The following is a 13,312-nucleotide window of genomic DNA, read 5'->3' as shown; positions in this document are numbered from 1 at the left end:
GTTCCATCCCACATGCTCCTACCTGGGTCCCTCGGGAGTGCCTCCCCTCCCACCCGCCCCGCCCGCCAGCTTTCTAGCCCCGCGGGGCCTAAGCCCTCCCCGCCCTTCTTGGCACTGGGCATGCCCCGAGCCAGGGCTATATAAAGCCCGGGCGCCTTTAATCCCCGGACATTGGTATCAAGCCCAGGGCAGCCCAGGCCAGCGCAGGCCAGCGAGCCGTGCCGCCCCCCCTGCTCACCCAGGTACCCCCGGCTCCCCCTGCTTGCGCGGGGCTGGGGAGTGGGTGCCCCTAGGGGCTGGCGAGGAGGGAGGGGGTGGGAGCGGTGGAGGTGGGGGGTTCAGCTGGGACGAGGCAGGGCGCAGGGGCTGGAGGTGGGGGAGTCTTGGGAGCGGAAGCTCTGCCTTCCTGGGGTCCAGAAAGCAAGGCTAGAGTCCCTTGGAGGAGGTAGCCTGGCCGCTATCCAGAAGCCCTGCCCCAGCCCCTCTGGTCCTCCAGCTCCTCCACTTAGAGCAATAACTGAGGCCCCCTGAGCCAGTCTGGATTCAGGTCTATGATTCTGCCAAGCAGGGGACCCAAAAGTCCAGTCACCTCCTGTATTATCCAGAGGTCACCTTTGTTGTTCAAACTCCTAGATGCACCTTTCCCCCTTTTCAAAGGTGTTTCCCAGGCTTAGTTCAGCCTTGAAAAATTCCCCTCAGGCTTTAACAGGAGGTGGCTCCAGTGCTGGGCAGCAGTCCTGGGATTCTTGTGCCAGCTCTGTGGCCCCAGGCTTGGCATCTGGGCAAAGAGAACGGCCAGGGCTTCAGTATTTGGGGGCCCTTGGGTGGCATGGTCTGGGTTGGGTCCATGCAATGCCATCCCAGGCCCCTTGGCAGCAGCTCCCCCATGGCTGCGCTGACCCTCTTTCCAGGTCACATCCACCCTCCCCTCCACAGCCCCTGGCTGCTCAGCTCTAGTGACAGGAGAGGCCATACTGTCCTCACCAGCAAGCATACTCATTCTCAGCCACGAGCCTTTCCCCAGCCTCTCCTCTCTGGGGTCTGGTCCCCAGGGCCAGGCAGGGAGAGAGGAATCAAGGTGGGGGTGGCGGGGCAGGAGAAGAGCGAAGTGGGGGGATGAGGCTCTGTCCTGGCCCTTTGGGAGCTCTAGGGGCTGCACACACCTTGCTGAAATCCTTTTCTCCTTAACCCTCTTCTCTCACTCAGCCTCTTCATCTCCAAGATGGTGAGTTCACTCTGTCCCCTCCCCCCTTCTCAGCCCCCTCCCTTAGGCCCCAAGCATTGAAGGCCCAGAAGGTGGCCCCAGGCTCTGAGGCCCCCTCCTCCCACAGCTAGGGCTCAGCTCCAGGGTTTCTCCCTCAAGATGATGTCTCCCAATAGAAAGGGTAGGGAAGTATGGGGCCAACGTGGCTCTTATCTGAAGAGCATTGGGTCTATTCTCTCCCATTAACCTCCTGCCACTCAGAAGGGGGACAGGGCAGGGCAGAATGTTCCCATTTGTCATGTGAAGGCCAGAGCAGGGACAGCATTTGTTCACACAAATTGTGAGCAAGAGCTGGGGAAGAGGAGGGGCTAGTTTCCTGAATCACAAAGTCACAAGATTTCCATGTTGGGAGAAGGGACCTGAGAACCTCCTAGGCTATCTCATTACTGAACAAAGACACCCACCACAACACCACCTTTGGCGAGTAGCCAACCAGCCTTTGCTTGTAGACTTCCAGGAACAAGGAACTCACTACCTGAAGAGGCAGTCCTTTTGGACTGGACTCCATTGTTAAGGAGTCTCTTGCCATCGGGTCTGCCTTTGATTGTCCCATGCATTACTTCCTAGCCCGTTCTGTCCTCTGAGGCCAAGCACAACACTCCTGACCCAGGGCTCTCTGTACCCTAGGCTTATTCAGTGTGCTGGGTGGAGGGGGAAAAAGTGCTGGGCTTGGTGTTGGGAAGATCTGGCTTCAAATGTCCAATCCTGCCACTGACAAGTCCTAGCTCAGTGACCCTGGACAAGTCACTTTCCCTTGTGAGCCTCAGTTTCCTCATTTGTAAAATGAGGGTAACACCGACTCACAAGGCTGAATGAAACATTTCCTATGAAGAGCTTTGCAGACTTACATTGGTGACGTGTCTGTCCCAGCTCCTCCCGTGGGCAAATGTTGGTGGTGGGATTTGAGCCAAGGGCTAATTCTAGGCCCCTAGCCACCCAACCTTCCTCTCTGAGCCTGCTGTGAAGCATTTCCCAAATTTAATAAAAAACACAAAATCTAGTAGGAAAACCCTCTCAGGGTGAAAAATGAAGGGCCCTTTCTTCTTGTGCCCTCTCAGCCCCTGTGTGGGTGAGCCCCTTCCCCTCTCTGGTCCCCAGTCTCCTTCTCTACAAAGTAATGTGATTGGCTTCATGTGCCCCTCAGCTCCAGCTCAGGCCCTGCACATAGCAGGTGCCTAATAAATGTTCCAAAGCTTAATCTCACCCAGTCCCCACTCCTGAATCCCCAGGGTCATGCCTCCTCCTCACCACAGCTGTCCAGGCATCCTGGTCAATGTTCCCCTTTGGGTCCCCCAAGGTCTGTCCTGTCTATCAGATCCCCCCCATTCTGCTTCTCTCTCCCCCCTCCTGCCCAACCTGAACCTCTCCCCATGAAGCTTTCCCTAGATCAGCTGTGCCCAGAACTGACCCGCCCTGTGGCCTCCAAGGACCCAGAGGAAGAAGGGGATGGGGAGCAGCATGGGGGCCCAGAGCTGCCCCCGACTGGACCCCTCTTGGGCTCCTGGCGCCAGGATGTGAACCTGACATGTAAGAGCTCCCCTGAAGAGGGCACTGCCCGGGCATGGACCACCTTCTACTACAACTTGTTACAGAGCTGTTTGCAGCAGGCAGGGTTGCCTGAGACTGTGGACCGCAGCCCAGAGCCTCGCCCAGGTGAAGCTCCCAAACGTAGGGGCTCCCGGGGACAGGGAGAGCAGCCATCAGCCCAGGCCCTGGCTCTGAGAAAGGGAGGCCCAGGGCCCTACATGCAGATAGGAACAGACACAGGCCCCTTGGGAGCTGGTTCTGCCCCTTTTCCTCCTACAGCCTCAGTCCTCCTCTGTCCACTTTCCATAGTGGCTTATGTGCCACTGTTCTCCCTGGAAGAGAGAAGAGAGAGCAGACAGGGCTGGTGGGTGCATCGCAGTGAAAGAGGCTGGGGTGGAAGGCTGGTTTGAGTGGCAGGGGTGTGGGGGGGGGGTGACAGGAAAGGAGCCCCCAGACAGTCATATTCTCTTTTTCTTTTCCCCAGGCTGCCCAGGAGTGGAGGTGACCATGTGTGTTCTGGGATCCCCAAGTTCCTTCTTCTCTGTGCTACTGGAGGGTGGGACCCAGAGCCCAGGTGAGTGATGACTGGGGGGGCTAGAGGCTGGCTCAGGCCAGGGAGCTCTGCAAGGAGCCTTTCTGTTATCAGGTCCCCACCCCAGCCCTTTCCTTCCCTCCCCCTACTCCCCACATGGCGGAGCTGACCTATAGAAAGGGCAGGCAGAGCCAGGCTCCGGCCATGTCCCAAAATACCCAAGCCAGGCAGCTGCTAGACATTTCTGACCAGACAGCTGGAGATTTCTCCCCTGGGGGTGGGCCATGCTGGTGATGGTGCAGACCAGGGAGGCATTCCTGAAGGGGCGCTGTGGAAAGCGACAGTTGCTATGCTGCAGACTAGGGGAGTGGGGGCAGCTGACATGCCCTTTCAGTCCCCAGAGCCTTGGAATCAGAGGCAGAGTCTAGATACAAATCCTAGCTCTGCCAGACAGTCAACAAGGGTTTATTAAGCACCTACTATGCACCACACATATATCAGGCACTGTGTTAAAGGCTGGAGATAGGAGGAAAGGCAAAAACCAACCCCTGCCCTCCGGGACAAAATACAGGCGGGATATGTGGGCGCTGACATAAGAAGGGTTTGACCCAGGACAAGTCTCAGTTTCCCCTTCTGTAAAACAAAGCCGTTGGCCTAGGTAACCCCTAAAGTCTTTCCCATCTGCTGTGATCCTGGGCCCTCTCCCCCAGCCGCTCCCCCTCCTCACCATCATTCCTCTCTCTACACTCAGGAAACATGCTGTTGTGTCTGTCTCCATCCTGGCTGACCAAAGTGCCCATGGCCGGAAAACCAGGGCAATCAGCGCTGCTGGTCTCAAAAGCGGTGACATTTCTTCCAGGGGGCCTCACCTTCCTGGAAGAGTTTGCCCCCCCACGAAGGGTCACCTACTTCCTAGGGGAGTTGGGACCGAGGGCTGGCCGAGGCCGGGAGGTGGCAGAGCTGAGCAGGGATCTGGGCTGCCCCACAGGGAGCTCACCAGAGCTAGCCTGCCTTCTGGAGGACCGGCTACTTACCAGGCAGCTTCTGGCCCAGGGGGACAAAGTGGCTGTACCTGCCACTCTGGCCTTGACATACAAACCCCCCCAGCAGCTGCAGGTCCAGGCTTGGACCCAGAACCTGCGGCAGGTGGAGCTCAGTGACAAGGAGGGGCAGGAGGGGCTGGTAGAAGAGGAAGTGGAGGCCTTTCTCCGCCTTGGAGCCCTGGGAGATGCCCACCAGGTACCAAGAACTCTGGGGTTGGGAGAAGAGGGAGAATTAGTCTTGGGGATGGTGGTGAAGAGAATGTGTGGTGGAAATAGTCTTGGGTTGAGAGTCAGGAGACCTGGCTTTGTCCCCTGACTAGAGGAGTGACCTTGGGCAAACCAGTCAGACTACAAATGGGCATTAAGTAGCTGCTGGGTGCCAGACACTCTACTAAACACTGGGCACAAGAAGAAAGGAGAAAACATGGCCCCCACCCTCAAGGAGCTCATAGGGTAATGGGGAGACATTGTGCACAAAACTGTGTATACAAGATGTATGCAGAATAAAGGAGAGGTCAGCTCCAAGTGTGGGGGCTGTGTGTGGTGGGGGAGACCAGCAGAGATGCTGCAGAAGGTGAGCAGGGGGAGCATTTGAGGTCTGGGAGGGAGCCAGTGAAAAGTCACTCAGCCTCGGGGGCCCTCATTTTCCTCACCTGTAAAATGGAGGGGTAGGTCTCCATGATGACCTCAGAGGTCTTTCTCAGCCCCAATTTTATGACTTTCTTTCTGACCTGCCCTACGTGTGTCCAAGGATGGTGGTGGGGATTCCAGAAAAGACTATGAACCAAAAATGCTCCCCAAGATTTAAATGATGCCAGTGAGCTGAGGGCCCTGAAGATGCTGATGTGGGACTGCCAGGGTTCCAAGGAGGGCGGCAGTTTGTAAACCTTCTGGTCCCCAGAAGCTACAGCGACTGGCAGAGATCTATGGGGTGATGTCAGCAGTCTTCCCCTTGTGGGGAAGGCAGTATGGCAGTGGAGAGAATGCTGGATGGGAAGTCAGCAAGACCCGAGTTCCAAATTTTACCACTTCCACTTGTTGACTGGAGGACATTAGGCAGGTCACGACCTCCCTGAGCCTCAGTTTCCTCTGTCTCCCGAGGTTATTGGCAGGCTCAAGTAAGCTGACACAGCTAAAGTGCTGTGGTACAGAGGACCCCCAAGATCTGGGTTGAAATCCTGACTGCCACTTACATGTGGGACCTTGGACAAGTCACCTAACTTCTCTGAGATTCAGTTTCCTTATCTGTAAAAGTGAAGGGGCTGGGCTAGAGGTCCTTTCCAGCTCTGGCCGCACGATGTCAGTTGTTATTAGTACTGCTGGCATTTGCTTTGGGTTTGGGGGTGGGATGAGAGGAATTCCAGGGCTCCACTCTAAGGGAGAGATGAAGGGAGATGGGAAGGGCAGGGCAAGAGGTCTGGGCCCCTCCCAAATTCTCACCTACCTCCTCAGGTGGCAGTGAAGCCTTCGGGCTGGCGGTGGCGTGGGTCCCAGGCCATGAGCCTGCACCTAAGGTCAGAACCAGGGACAGTGGCCCGAGCAGTGCTGGCCCTGTTGGAGAAGCTAGAGGAGGGGGAGAGCGTCCTTGTGGAGGCCATGTGTCCTCCAGCCCAGATCCGTCAGCCTGATGCCCCTGGGAGCCTCACTCCTCACCCAGGTAAGAGAGCTGTGCCTGGGCCCCTGCCACAGACTCTGAAGACCGCCCACTTTCTAGTTTTGTGGTTCTGGGTTTCATTCATCTCATTTGTGGGGATTTTCTCAGCCCCAGGATTGTGAACACTCAGGCTGTAGTTGAGAGAGTGCTAGGTTCAAATCCCAGCTCAGACACGTAACTGGCAGGTACAGTCTTATACAGATCACTATAGCTCTGAGAAGCTCAGTCTCCTCATGTGCAAAATGGGGGTGCCACTTGCTGGAGAGGCAGTCTGGTGAGCGGATGGAGAGCTAGCCTTGGGCTCTGAAAGACCTGGGTCCAGAGCCAGCCACAGACCTTGGACAAATCAATGCTGCTCCCAAGTGATTAAGTGCCCGGGAGTGGCCTGTCCACCTTGGAGGAAGGAGAACCCATACCGGGAGTTCTATTTACCCACCCACCCCATCCCCCACCAAAAATCAAGGTCCGAACAGGGAAGGAGCAGTTGCATGGTGGGGCTCCTCAGGCCATTGTGGGGATCACTCGAGAAGTCTGGAAGGGGCTTTACAGTCAGATCATTTATGATCCTTTTTCTCGTTTCTGCCAGAGATGGCCATTCGGGCCTGTGCTGTAGTGTGTAGGACCCAGGGTGATCGGCCTGTGATGAGCCAGGTAAGGAAGGGGACCCTCAAGGTGGATACAGAGGGACCCCAGGATTCTGCAGCCTTTCATTAGACCTGAGGACCAACCTATGGCTGATTGCCCATTGCTGCCCAGAGGAAGATTCCCCCCACCCAGGTCTAAGCAGGCTCCTACAGGGCAGCTGGAGGGGGGAGGGAGACAGAGGAAGCTTCCGGAGGTGAGCATCAAAGGCAGGATTTGAACCCAGATCCCCTAACCCCAGAGTCAGTCCTCTTTTCCTTTCTGTGTCCAGAGGACCTGGCTTCATTTCTGCTCCCTGCTGCTCTTGTGACAAGAGGCCTCTATGTTTGTTACCTCTCTATAAACAAGGAATTTGGCTTAGATGGGTGCCCCCTAAATTTGTGAGTCTGGGTGTGGGCTTCTGATAGGAAGTGGTATAAGAAGAATCGCTAGAATCCAGCTAGGTGGACAGCAGAGGGCTGAAGGAAAGCCTTTCAGGCAGAGGGCACTCGATTTGAAACAGAAATGTTATTTGGGCCATCTTCCTCAGTTTACTAAAGGGGAGTGGAGCGGCCTGGCCCATGCGCTGGGGACAGAACCCAGGCTGGTGTGGCCACAGAGCTCACTTAGGGAAGGAACCAGTAAGGACAAAGTTAGGAAGGGACGTTGAAGGATTTACCCTCTGGGCAATGGGACCAGTGAAGGTTTCCGAGGGCAGGAATGGGGGGAGAACATCCATGGCCCAGACGCTCATCCCACTCTGGACTCTGATAGTGGTCATTGGGAGGTGAGGGCAGTCCCTTTTGGGGAATGAGGAGACAGGACTGAGCACCCTCCCTGTCCGGCCCCTAGGTGGTGTGCAGCGTGGGCCGTCCGGAGCAGCCCCTGAGACACCAGGTCGCCCTGACGCAGAGCCTGGACACCGCTCTGGCTGCATGTGGGCTGAGCGAGCCCACCACTGTGGAAGTGCTGCGGCACCGCGTGCGGGAGGCAGCCGAAGCCACGCTGGGGGCGGTGATGGAATACGAGGCCTCGCTGAGCCCTGAGCAGCGGGGCGGGCGCCAGGCACAGACAGACGTCCTCGGTGAGTCCCGGGCCTTTGGGATCGGGGCCAGAGCTCTGGAAAGAGAGTGGCCACAGACGCAGAGAATTTCAGCTCCACTCTGTTTCCTTAAGCACTGAACCCTTGGCTGCCTGTTTCCCAGCAACTTTGGGGAGGGCCTACGGCCAGATGCAGATGGTTCCAGTACCTTTCCCAGAAGTCCAGGTCCGGAACCCCTAAGGAAGGGGGAGGAAGTGGGGTCTGCGGCCCCCAAAGGGACACCTGGGACTCTCAGGCCTGGAGTGGGGGGGAAGGCCTCTGCGCCTACAGATATAAGCTGTGAGAAGGGTGCATCAGGCCCCCCCCCCCCCCCCAGGACTCACAGCAGGTCTCCTGTCCTCAGGGCCAGGATGGAGATGTCCCATGCCTCAGCGCCCCACCTTGGGTTACTCCAGGACCCTCCAAGGGCCAGGACCTCCGAGGCTGGGGGCGATCCAGGATGGCCCCGCCTCGCTGAGCTCTGGCTCCTTCTTGCCCCAGCAGGTGTGGACTTGGCGCTGACGCCCATGGGCCCGGGAGGAGCACTGAGCCCTGTGCTCCTGGAGCTTAACAGCTGCCTGTGCCTAGAGGCCTGTGGGCTCCTGGAGGGACAGTGGGCCCGGCGGGGCCGGCGTTCCCAGTGGGCTGCTGCGGGGCCCCTGGTGGAGACCATGCTGCGGCGCTCTGCGCGCCACCTCATGGAGGGCAAGCACCTGCTGGTGGTGGGCGCCGGTGGCTATAGCAAGAAGTTCGTGTGGGAGGCGGCCCGAGACTACGGGCTCAAGGTGAGGGGGCGGGACCCACGCAAGTGCCGAGCTAATGCTGAGCTTGGGGGCGTGGTCAGAGCCAGGGTCTCTACAGGTGGGGCGGCCAAGGAGGGAGAGACTTGGGCGTGGGCGAGGTGGGAAGGAGAGGAAACCCAGGGCACTGGGAGTGGCTGATTCGGTGTGGGAGGGACCAAGAGAAAGTGAACTGTCCACGGGCGGTCCAGTGCAGTTCGACATCTAGGGTTTTGCGTGACCCCAAGGATGGGCCGAGTTCCCCTCCTCCTCCCTCCACGGATCCAAGAACTCCGCTCTGACCCTCTCCTTTTCCAGAGTGGGCACAGCGGGCAGGCCTGACGCAGGGCCGACCCTAGGGGGCTCATGGTCACGTAGGGAAGTAGCTTTGCTGTGGCACTGGCCCAGAAGCCTCCCAACTCTGGTGGAAGAGGGCCTTTAAGGATGATGATGGTGATGTAGATGATGCTGCAGGGTTCAGAGTTCGAGGGGCCCTCAGAAGCATCGAGTCCAGCCCCCATGAGCAGTTCCTGAGGGCCCCTCCAGGGGCTGCTGGCAGCCCCCCCCCACCCCCCTGCTGGGGAGCTCATGACTTCCTGCAGCAGTCCCTTGCGCTCGGGCTTCTCTGAGCCTAAACCGAGCTCCCTGATGCCCCTCCCAGGCGCTCCCAGCCCGGCTCTCAGCCTGGCAGGACAAGCCTGAGCCCCTATGGCTCATCCTTCCAATCCTCAGAGCCCAAGGGCCTTCCTCCTCACCCACCCAAGCCTTCTCTTTTCTTCTTCGTCCTCCATACGCCCAGTTCCTCCAAACAACCCTTGTGTGTCATGGCTTCTAGGAAGGAAAAAAGGAGGGAAGGAAGGAAACAAGCACTTATTAAGGGCCTGCTATGTGCCAGGCCCTGTGCTAAGTGCTTTACAATATTGTTTCATTTGATCCTCACCACAACTCAGGGAGGTAGGTGCTGCTATTATCCCCATTTTACAGATGAGGAAACTGAGGCAAGCAGCAGTTAAGTGACTTGTCCAAGGTCCCACAGCTGGGGGCTCTATGCACTGCACAGGGAGGTACAAAATTCCAGGCTGAGGCCCCTGCCCTTGGGCTGGTGACTAGGGAAAGGCTGAGAGAGGGCTGGTCTGGCAGGGGAGGCCACATTCTCCATCCTCTGTCCTCACAGCTCCACCTGGTAGAGTCAGATCCCAACCATTTTGCCTCTCAACTGGTCCAGACCTTCATCCACTTCGATGTGACCGAGCACCGTCGGGATGAAGAGAATGCCCGCCACCTGGCAGATGTGGTTCGGGCCCGGGGCCTGCAGCTGGATGGCTGCCTCTCTTACTGGGACGACTGCCTGGTGCTGACAGCCTTGCTGTGTAAGGAACTGGGTCTCCGGGGCTGCCCCCCAGCTGCCATGAGCCTGGCAAAGCAGAAGAGCCAGACGCAGTCTCATCTGCTGGGCTGCGGCAGCCCACGCTGGCCCTCCCCTTCCCTCTATGCGGTGCCCTGCTGCCCGCTCGAGGTCCCCGAGGACGTGGAGCGTGCCGCCCGGCTGGTGCCCCTTCCTGGGGTCATGAAACTGGAGTTCGGAGCAGGGGCCGTGGGTGTGCGGTTGGTCGAGAATGCCTCTCAGTGCAGGGCCCACTTTGCTAAGATATCCCAGGACCTGCAGGGAGAGGCTGACCACCCAGGTATCGGGCTGGGCTGGGGCAATGCCATGTTGTTGATGGAGTTCGTGGCAGGCACAGAGCACGACGTAGATGTCGTCATCTTCTCAGGGAGGCTGCTGGGGGCCTTCGTCTCTGACAACGGCCCCACCCGCCTCCCGGGCTTCACCGAGACGGCGGCCTGCATGCCCACGGGGCTGTCCCCGGAGCGGGAAGCCCAGCTGATCCAGGCCGCGTACCAGTGCTGCCTGGGCTGCGGGCTGCTGGACGGCGTCTTCAACGTGGAGATGAAGCTGACCGCTTCCGGGCCTCGGCTGATCGAGATCAATCCTCGCATGGGCGGCTTCTACCTGCGGGACTGGATCCAGGAATTGTATGGGGTCGACCTGCTGCTAGCGGCCGCCATGGTGGCCTGTGGCATCCCGCCCGCCCTGCCTGCCCAGCCCAGAGCCCGGGCCCACCTGGTGGGGGTTATGTGCGTGGTGTCCCAGCACCTGCAGGCGCTGAGCTCCACCGCCAGCCGGGAGGCTCTCCAGGCCCTGCATGAGCGGGGCCTCATCCGTCTCAACCTGCTGGAGGAGGAGCTGGTACCTGGGGAGTACGAGGAGCCTTACTGCAGTGTAGCCTGCGCGGGCAGCAGCCCCACTGAGGCCCGACAGCGCCTGCTAGGGCTCTGCCAGGGCCTGGGCATCGACTCCCCAAACTATCCCGTAGCCCACTTCTTGTCTCATTTCAAATAGCAATAGGGGCAGGGGGAAGGGCCCTAGGGCAAGGCCATCATTAGCTGGGAAGGAAGAGGGGGTGGAGTCCTAGACCCGAGAGGAAAGGGGTGGGGCTCCAGGATATCTGTCTGTCCTGGGAAGGAGGTGGGGCTCTCCAAAGAGTCTGGCATTGGCTGGGAAGGGCGGGGGTGGGACCCCCGAAGAATCTGTCTGGAAAGAAGGGGACAGCGCTTCCGAGAGATGTCGAGGTTCGGGGAGCCAGAGGGGCTGAGATGGAGAACAAGGACCAAGGGAGAGAATTCTGTTCCTCGTCTTTAGCTTGGCTCTGTGGCCAAGCTGAACCCTGTCTTTACCTTCTAGATCAGCTTGGAAGGCAGCCTACAGATCCATCCCCCCACCCCTCCTATTTCCTCCTCAAGGGCTCTGCCAAGGGATAAATGACTGCCCAAGGTCCCAGGGGTCTAGGAGCCAGGCCTTGAACCCAGAACTCAGTCCCCCTGCAGCCTCTCGGACTGGCCGGGTCCTGCCCCCACTGCACCATCAGCCTATTCCAGCTCTCAGGTCCTCTAGGCCCTTCCTTTCCTCCCCCTGACCCAGAATCTTTCCTGAGGCCTGAGGCACGCAATGCTTCCACTGGGAGGGAAAGTCAGCCTCTCAAACCTAACCCTCTCCGCTGGCTGGAATGAATGTCTCCTTCGGGACCCCCTCACAACCCCAAGGCCAGATCAGCCGTCACTCTTCTCCTCCCCTCCTCCCCTCCCTCCCCTTCTCCCAAACAGCAATGATCCAGGACCGTCTTCTTCACCTACCGTTCTCACTGGGCCTGGGAGGGATGCTGGACAGGAATCATTTGTCTCATGTGACATTGCCCTTCCCTGGCAGAAATGTACCTCTAACACAGAGAGGACTCTGGGAGGAGGGTGGTAATGGCCCCTAAGTCACTGACTGTTCTTGGGAGGATCCCCACAGCTGTCAGTGACCAAACTCAGAAAGTCATAACTCCTTCCTTCTCCCGTAGCCAGGCCTCAGCCCCTGTGCTAACAAGTCTGGCAGTAGGTACTGGAGGGGGGCAGGGACAGAACCTGCCTGCCTTAGCCATCCTAGAAATCCACAGCTTTAGCCCTGCTCACTAGCTTCTCCCCTAGTCTGTCTGCCTTTAGGTCAGGCCTTCCATCTTTATTAAAAGTCTTATTTTCAAGCCCAGCGTTAATGACTTGGCTGCCCACTGGGGCCATCTCAGTTCCCAGGGAAACCCCCTCCCCACTAAAGCCGGCTTATGGCTGCAAAGACCCAGAGGCCCTACCGCTTGTAGTGCAAAGGTCACTCTACCAGGGCCCAAAGGCCTCAGCTGGAAGTAGGGTGCCAGCAATCCCCTCCTCTAACAAAGATAGACTAGCCCAGATCGCTAGTGGGAATGCACCGACCACAGCCTTTAGTCTAACCCTCTCATTTTGCTGATGGGGAAACTGAGGTCCAAAGAGGGTCAGGGCAAAGCTAACTAGGGAACGTAGCTGGGTCTCCTAGCTCAGAGCTCTGCCCTCTCCCCTGCCCTGGAGTGACCCTGCCTGGGCTCATCGCAGTCTGCCCCACACTGGAGGGCCCCGCTCGCTGCCTGACCCCTCTAGTCCTAGGTTCACAGAAAACTCGGAGGCGCCCCTTTAAGCAATCGTCTCCTCTGTACTTAAGTCTCCATGACGTCACCCCTTCCTTGGCAACACTCCCAGCAGAGAAGCCACCCGGGGAGTCCGCAAGCCGGGGGGGGGGGGAGGGGGGGGCGAACAGGGCCGACCTCAGCGCCTGCGCTAACGTGCTTGTTTCCGTTTTTTTTAATTCTCTTGCTGTAACACTCGGAGAAGAGAGCCTGGTCAATAAAGTCGCTGTGAAGGTCTCCACAGTCTGGCATGGATTCTCTACAGCACCGGCCCACTTTCTTCTTCCGGGGCGGGGAGTGGGTGGGGTGAAGATTGGTTAGGGAGGGCTGACAGGTGGTCCGGCTCGGGGGACCTGAGGCTGGTGATCTGAGTAGGTGGGCAGCGTCGGAACAATATAGCCAATCCGGTCATCCAAGCCAACAAACATTTATTAAGCGCCTGCTGTGTGCCCCTGCGCTAAGCTCTGGGGATGCAATTCATACAAAGAAAGTCCCCGATTTTAAGGAGCTTACAATATAGTGGGGGGAGGACACAGAAGGAGGCAGGAAAGGTTGGGGATGGGGGGGGGAGACCAGGAGCTACCCTTCGAAGAGGCATCTTCCTCCCTCTGAAACTAGGTAGAGCTAACCCTAACCCTAGATAGGATCTCGAAGAGTCACAGGCCTCCGAACCAATAGAAGGGACAAGCTCTATTTGGGACGTGAATCTTGTTATTGTCACACCCAGAGCTTAGTTTAAGCCCTCGCCACTTGCCTGGACTTTTGCCATAGTCTAAT

General features: G+C 58.3%; 1 protein-coding gene across 2 annotated transcripts; it reads left to right on the top strand.

Moving 5' to 3' along the window:
- Positions 1–172: 172 nt before the first annotated feature.
- Positions 173–12,270, top strand: CARNS1 (carnosine synthase 1). Of its 2 annotated transcripts, XM_069088409.1 has the most exons (10): positions 173–242; positions 1,207–1,225; positions 2,641–2,917; positions 3,276–3,365; positions 4,075–4,562; positions 5,819–6,023; positions 6,607–6,671; positions 7,494–7,725; positions 8,227–8,507; positions 9,676–12,270. In XM_069088409.1, exons 2-10 carry the CDS (start codon positions 1,223–1,225, stop codon positions 10,900–10,902), a joined length of 2,868 nt encoding a protein of 955 aa, XP_068944510.1. In that variant the 5' UTR covers positions 173–242; positions 1,207–1,222; the 3' UTR covers positions 10,903–12,270. The 2 variants fall into 2 exon arrangements, with proteins under 2 accessions (XP_068944510.1, XP_068944502.1); XM_069088401.1 differs by lacking the exons at positions 173–242; positions 1,207–1,225 and having other exon boundaries at positions 1,242–2,917.
- The last annotated feature ends 1,042 nt before the right edge of the window (positions 12,271–13,312 follow it).

This window comes from Petaurus breviceps, unplaced genomic scaffold (assembly GCF_028583685.1).
Source record: "Petaurus breviceps papuanus isolate PSGF00001 unplaced genomic scaffold, PetGlider_PUasm1.0 118467, whole genome shotgun sequence".
In the NCBI taxonomy this organism is placed as follows: Eukaryota; Metazoa; Chordata; class Mammalia; order Diprotodontia; family Petauridae; genus Petaurus; species Petaurus breviceps.
The sequence above is the reverse complement of the archived record's forward strand: the minus strand, read 5'-3'. Positions and strand labels throughout refer to the sequence as shown.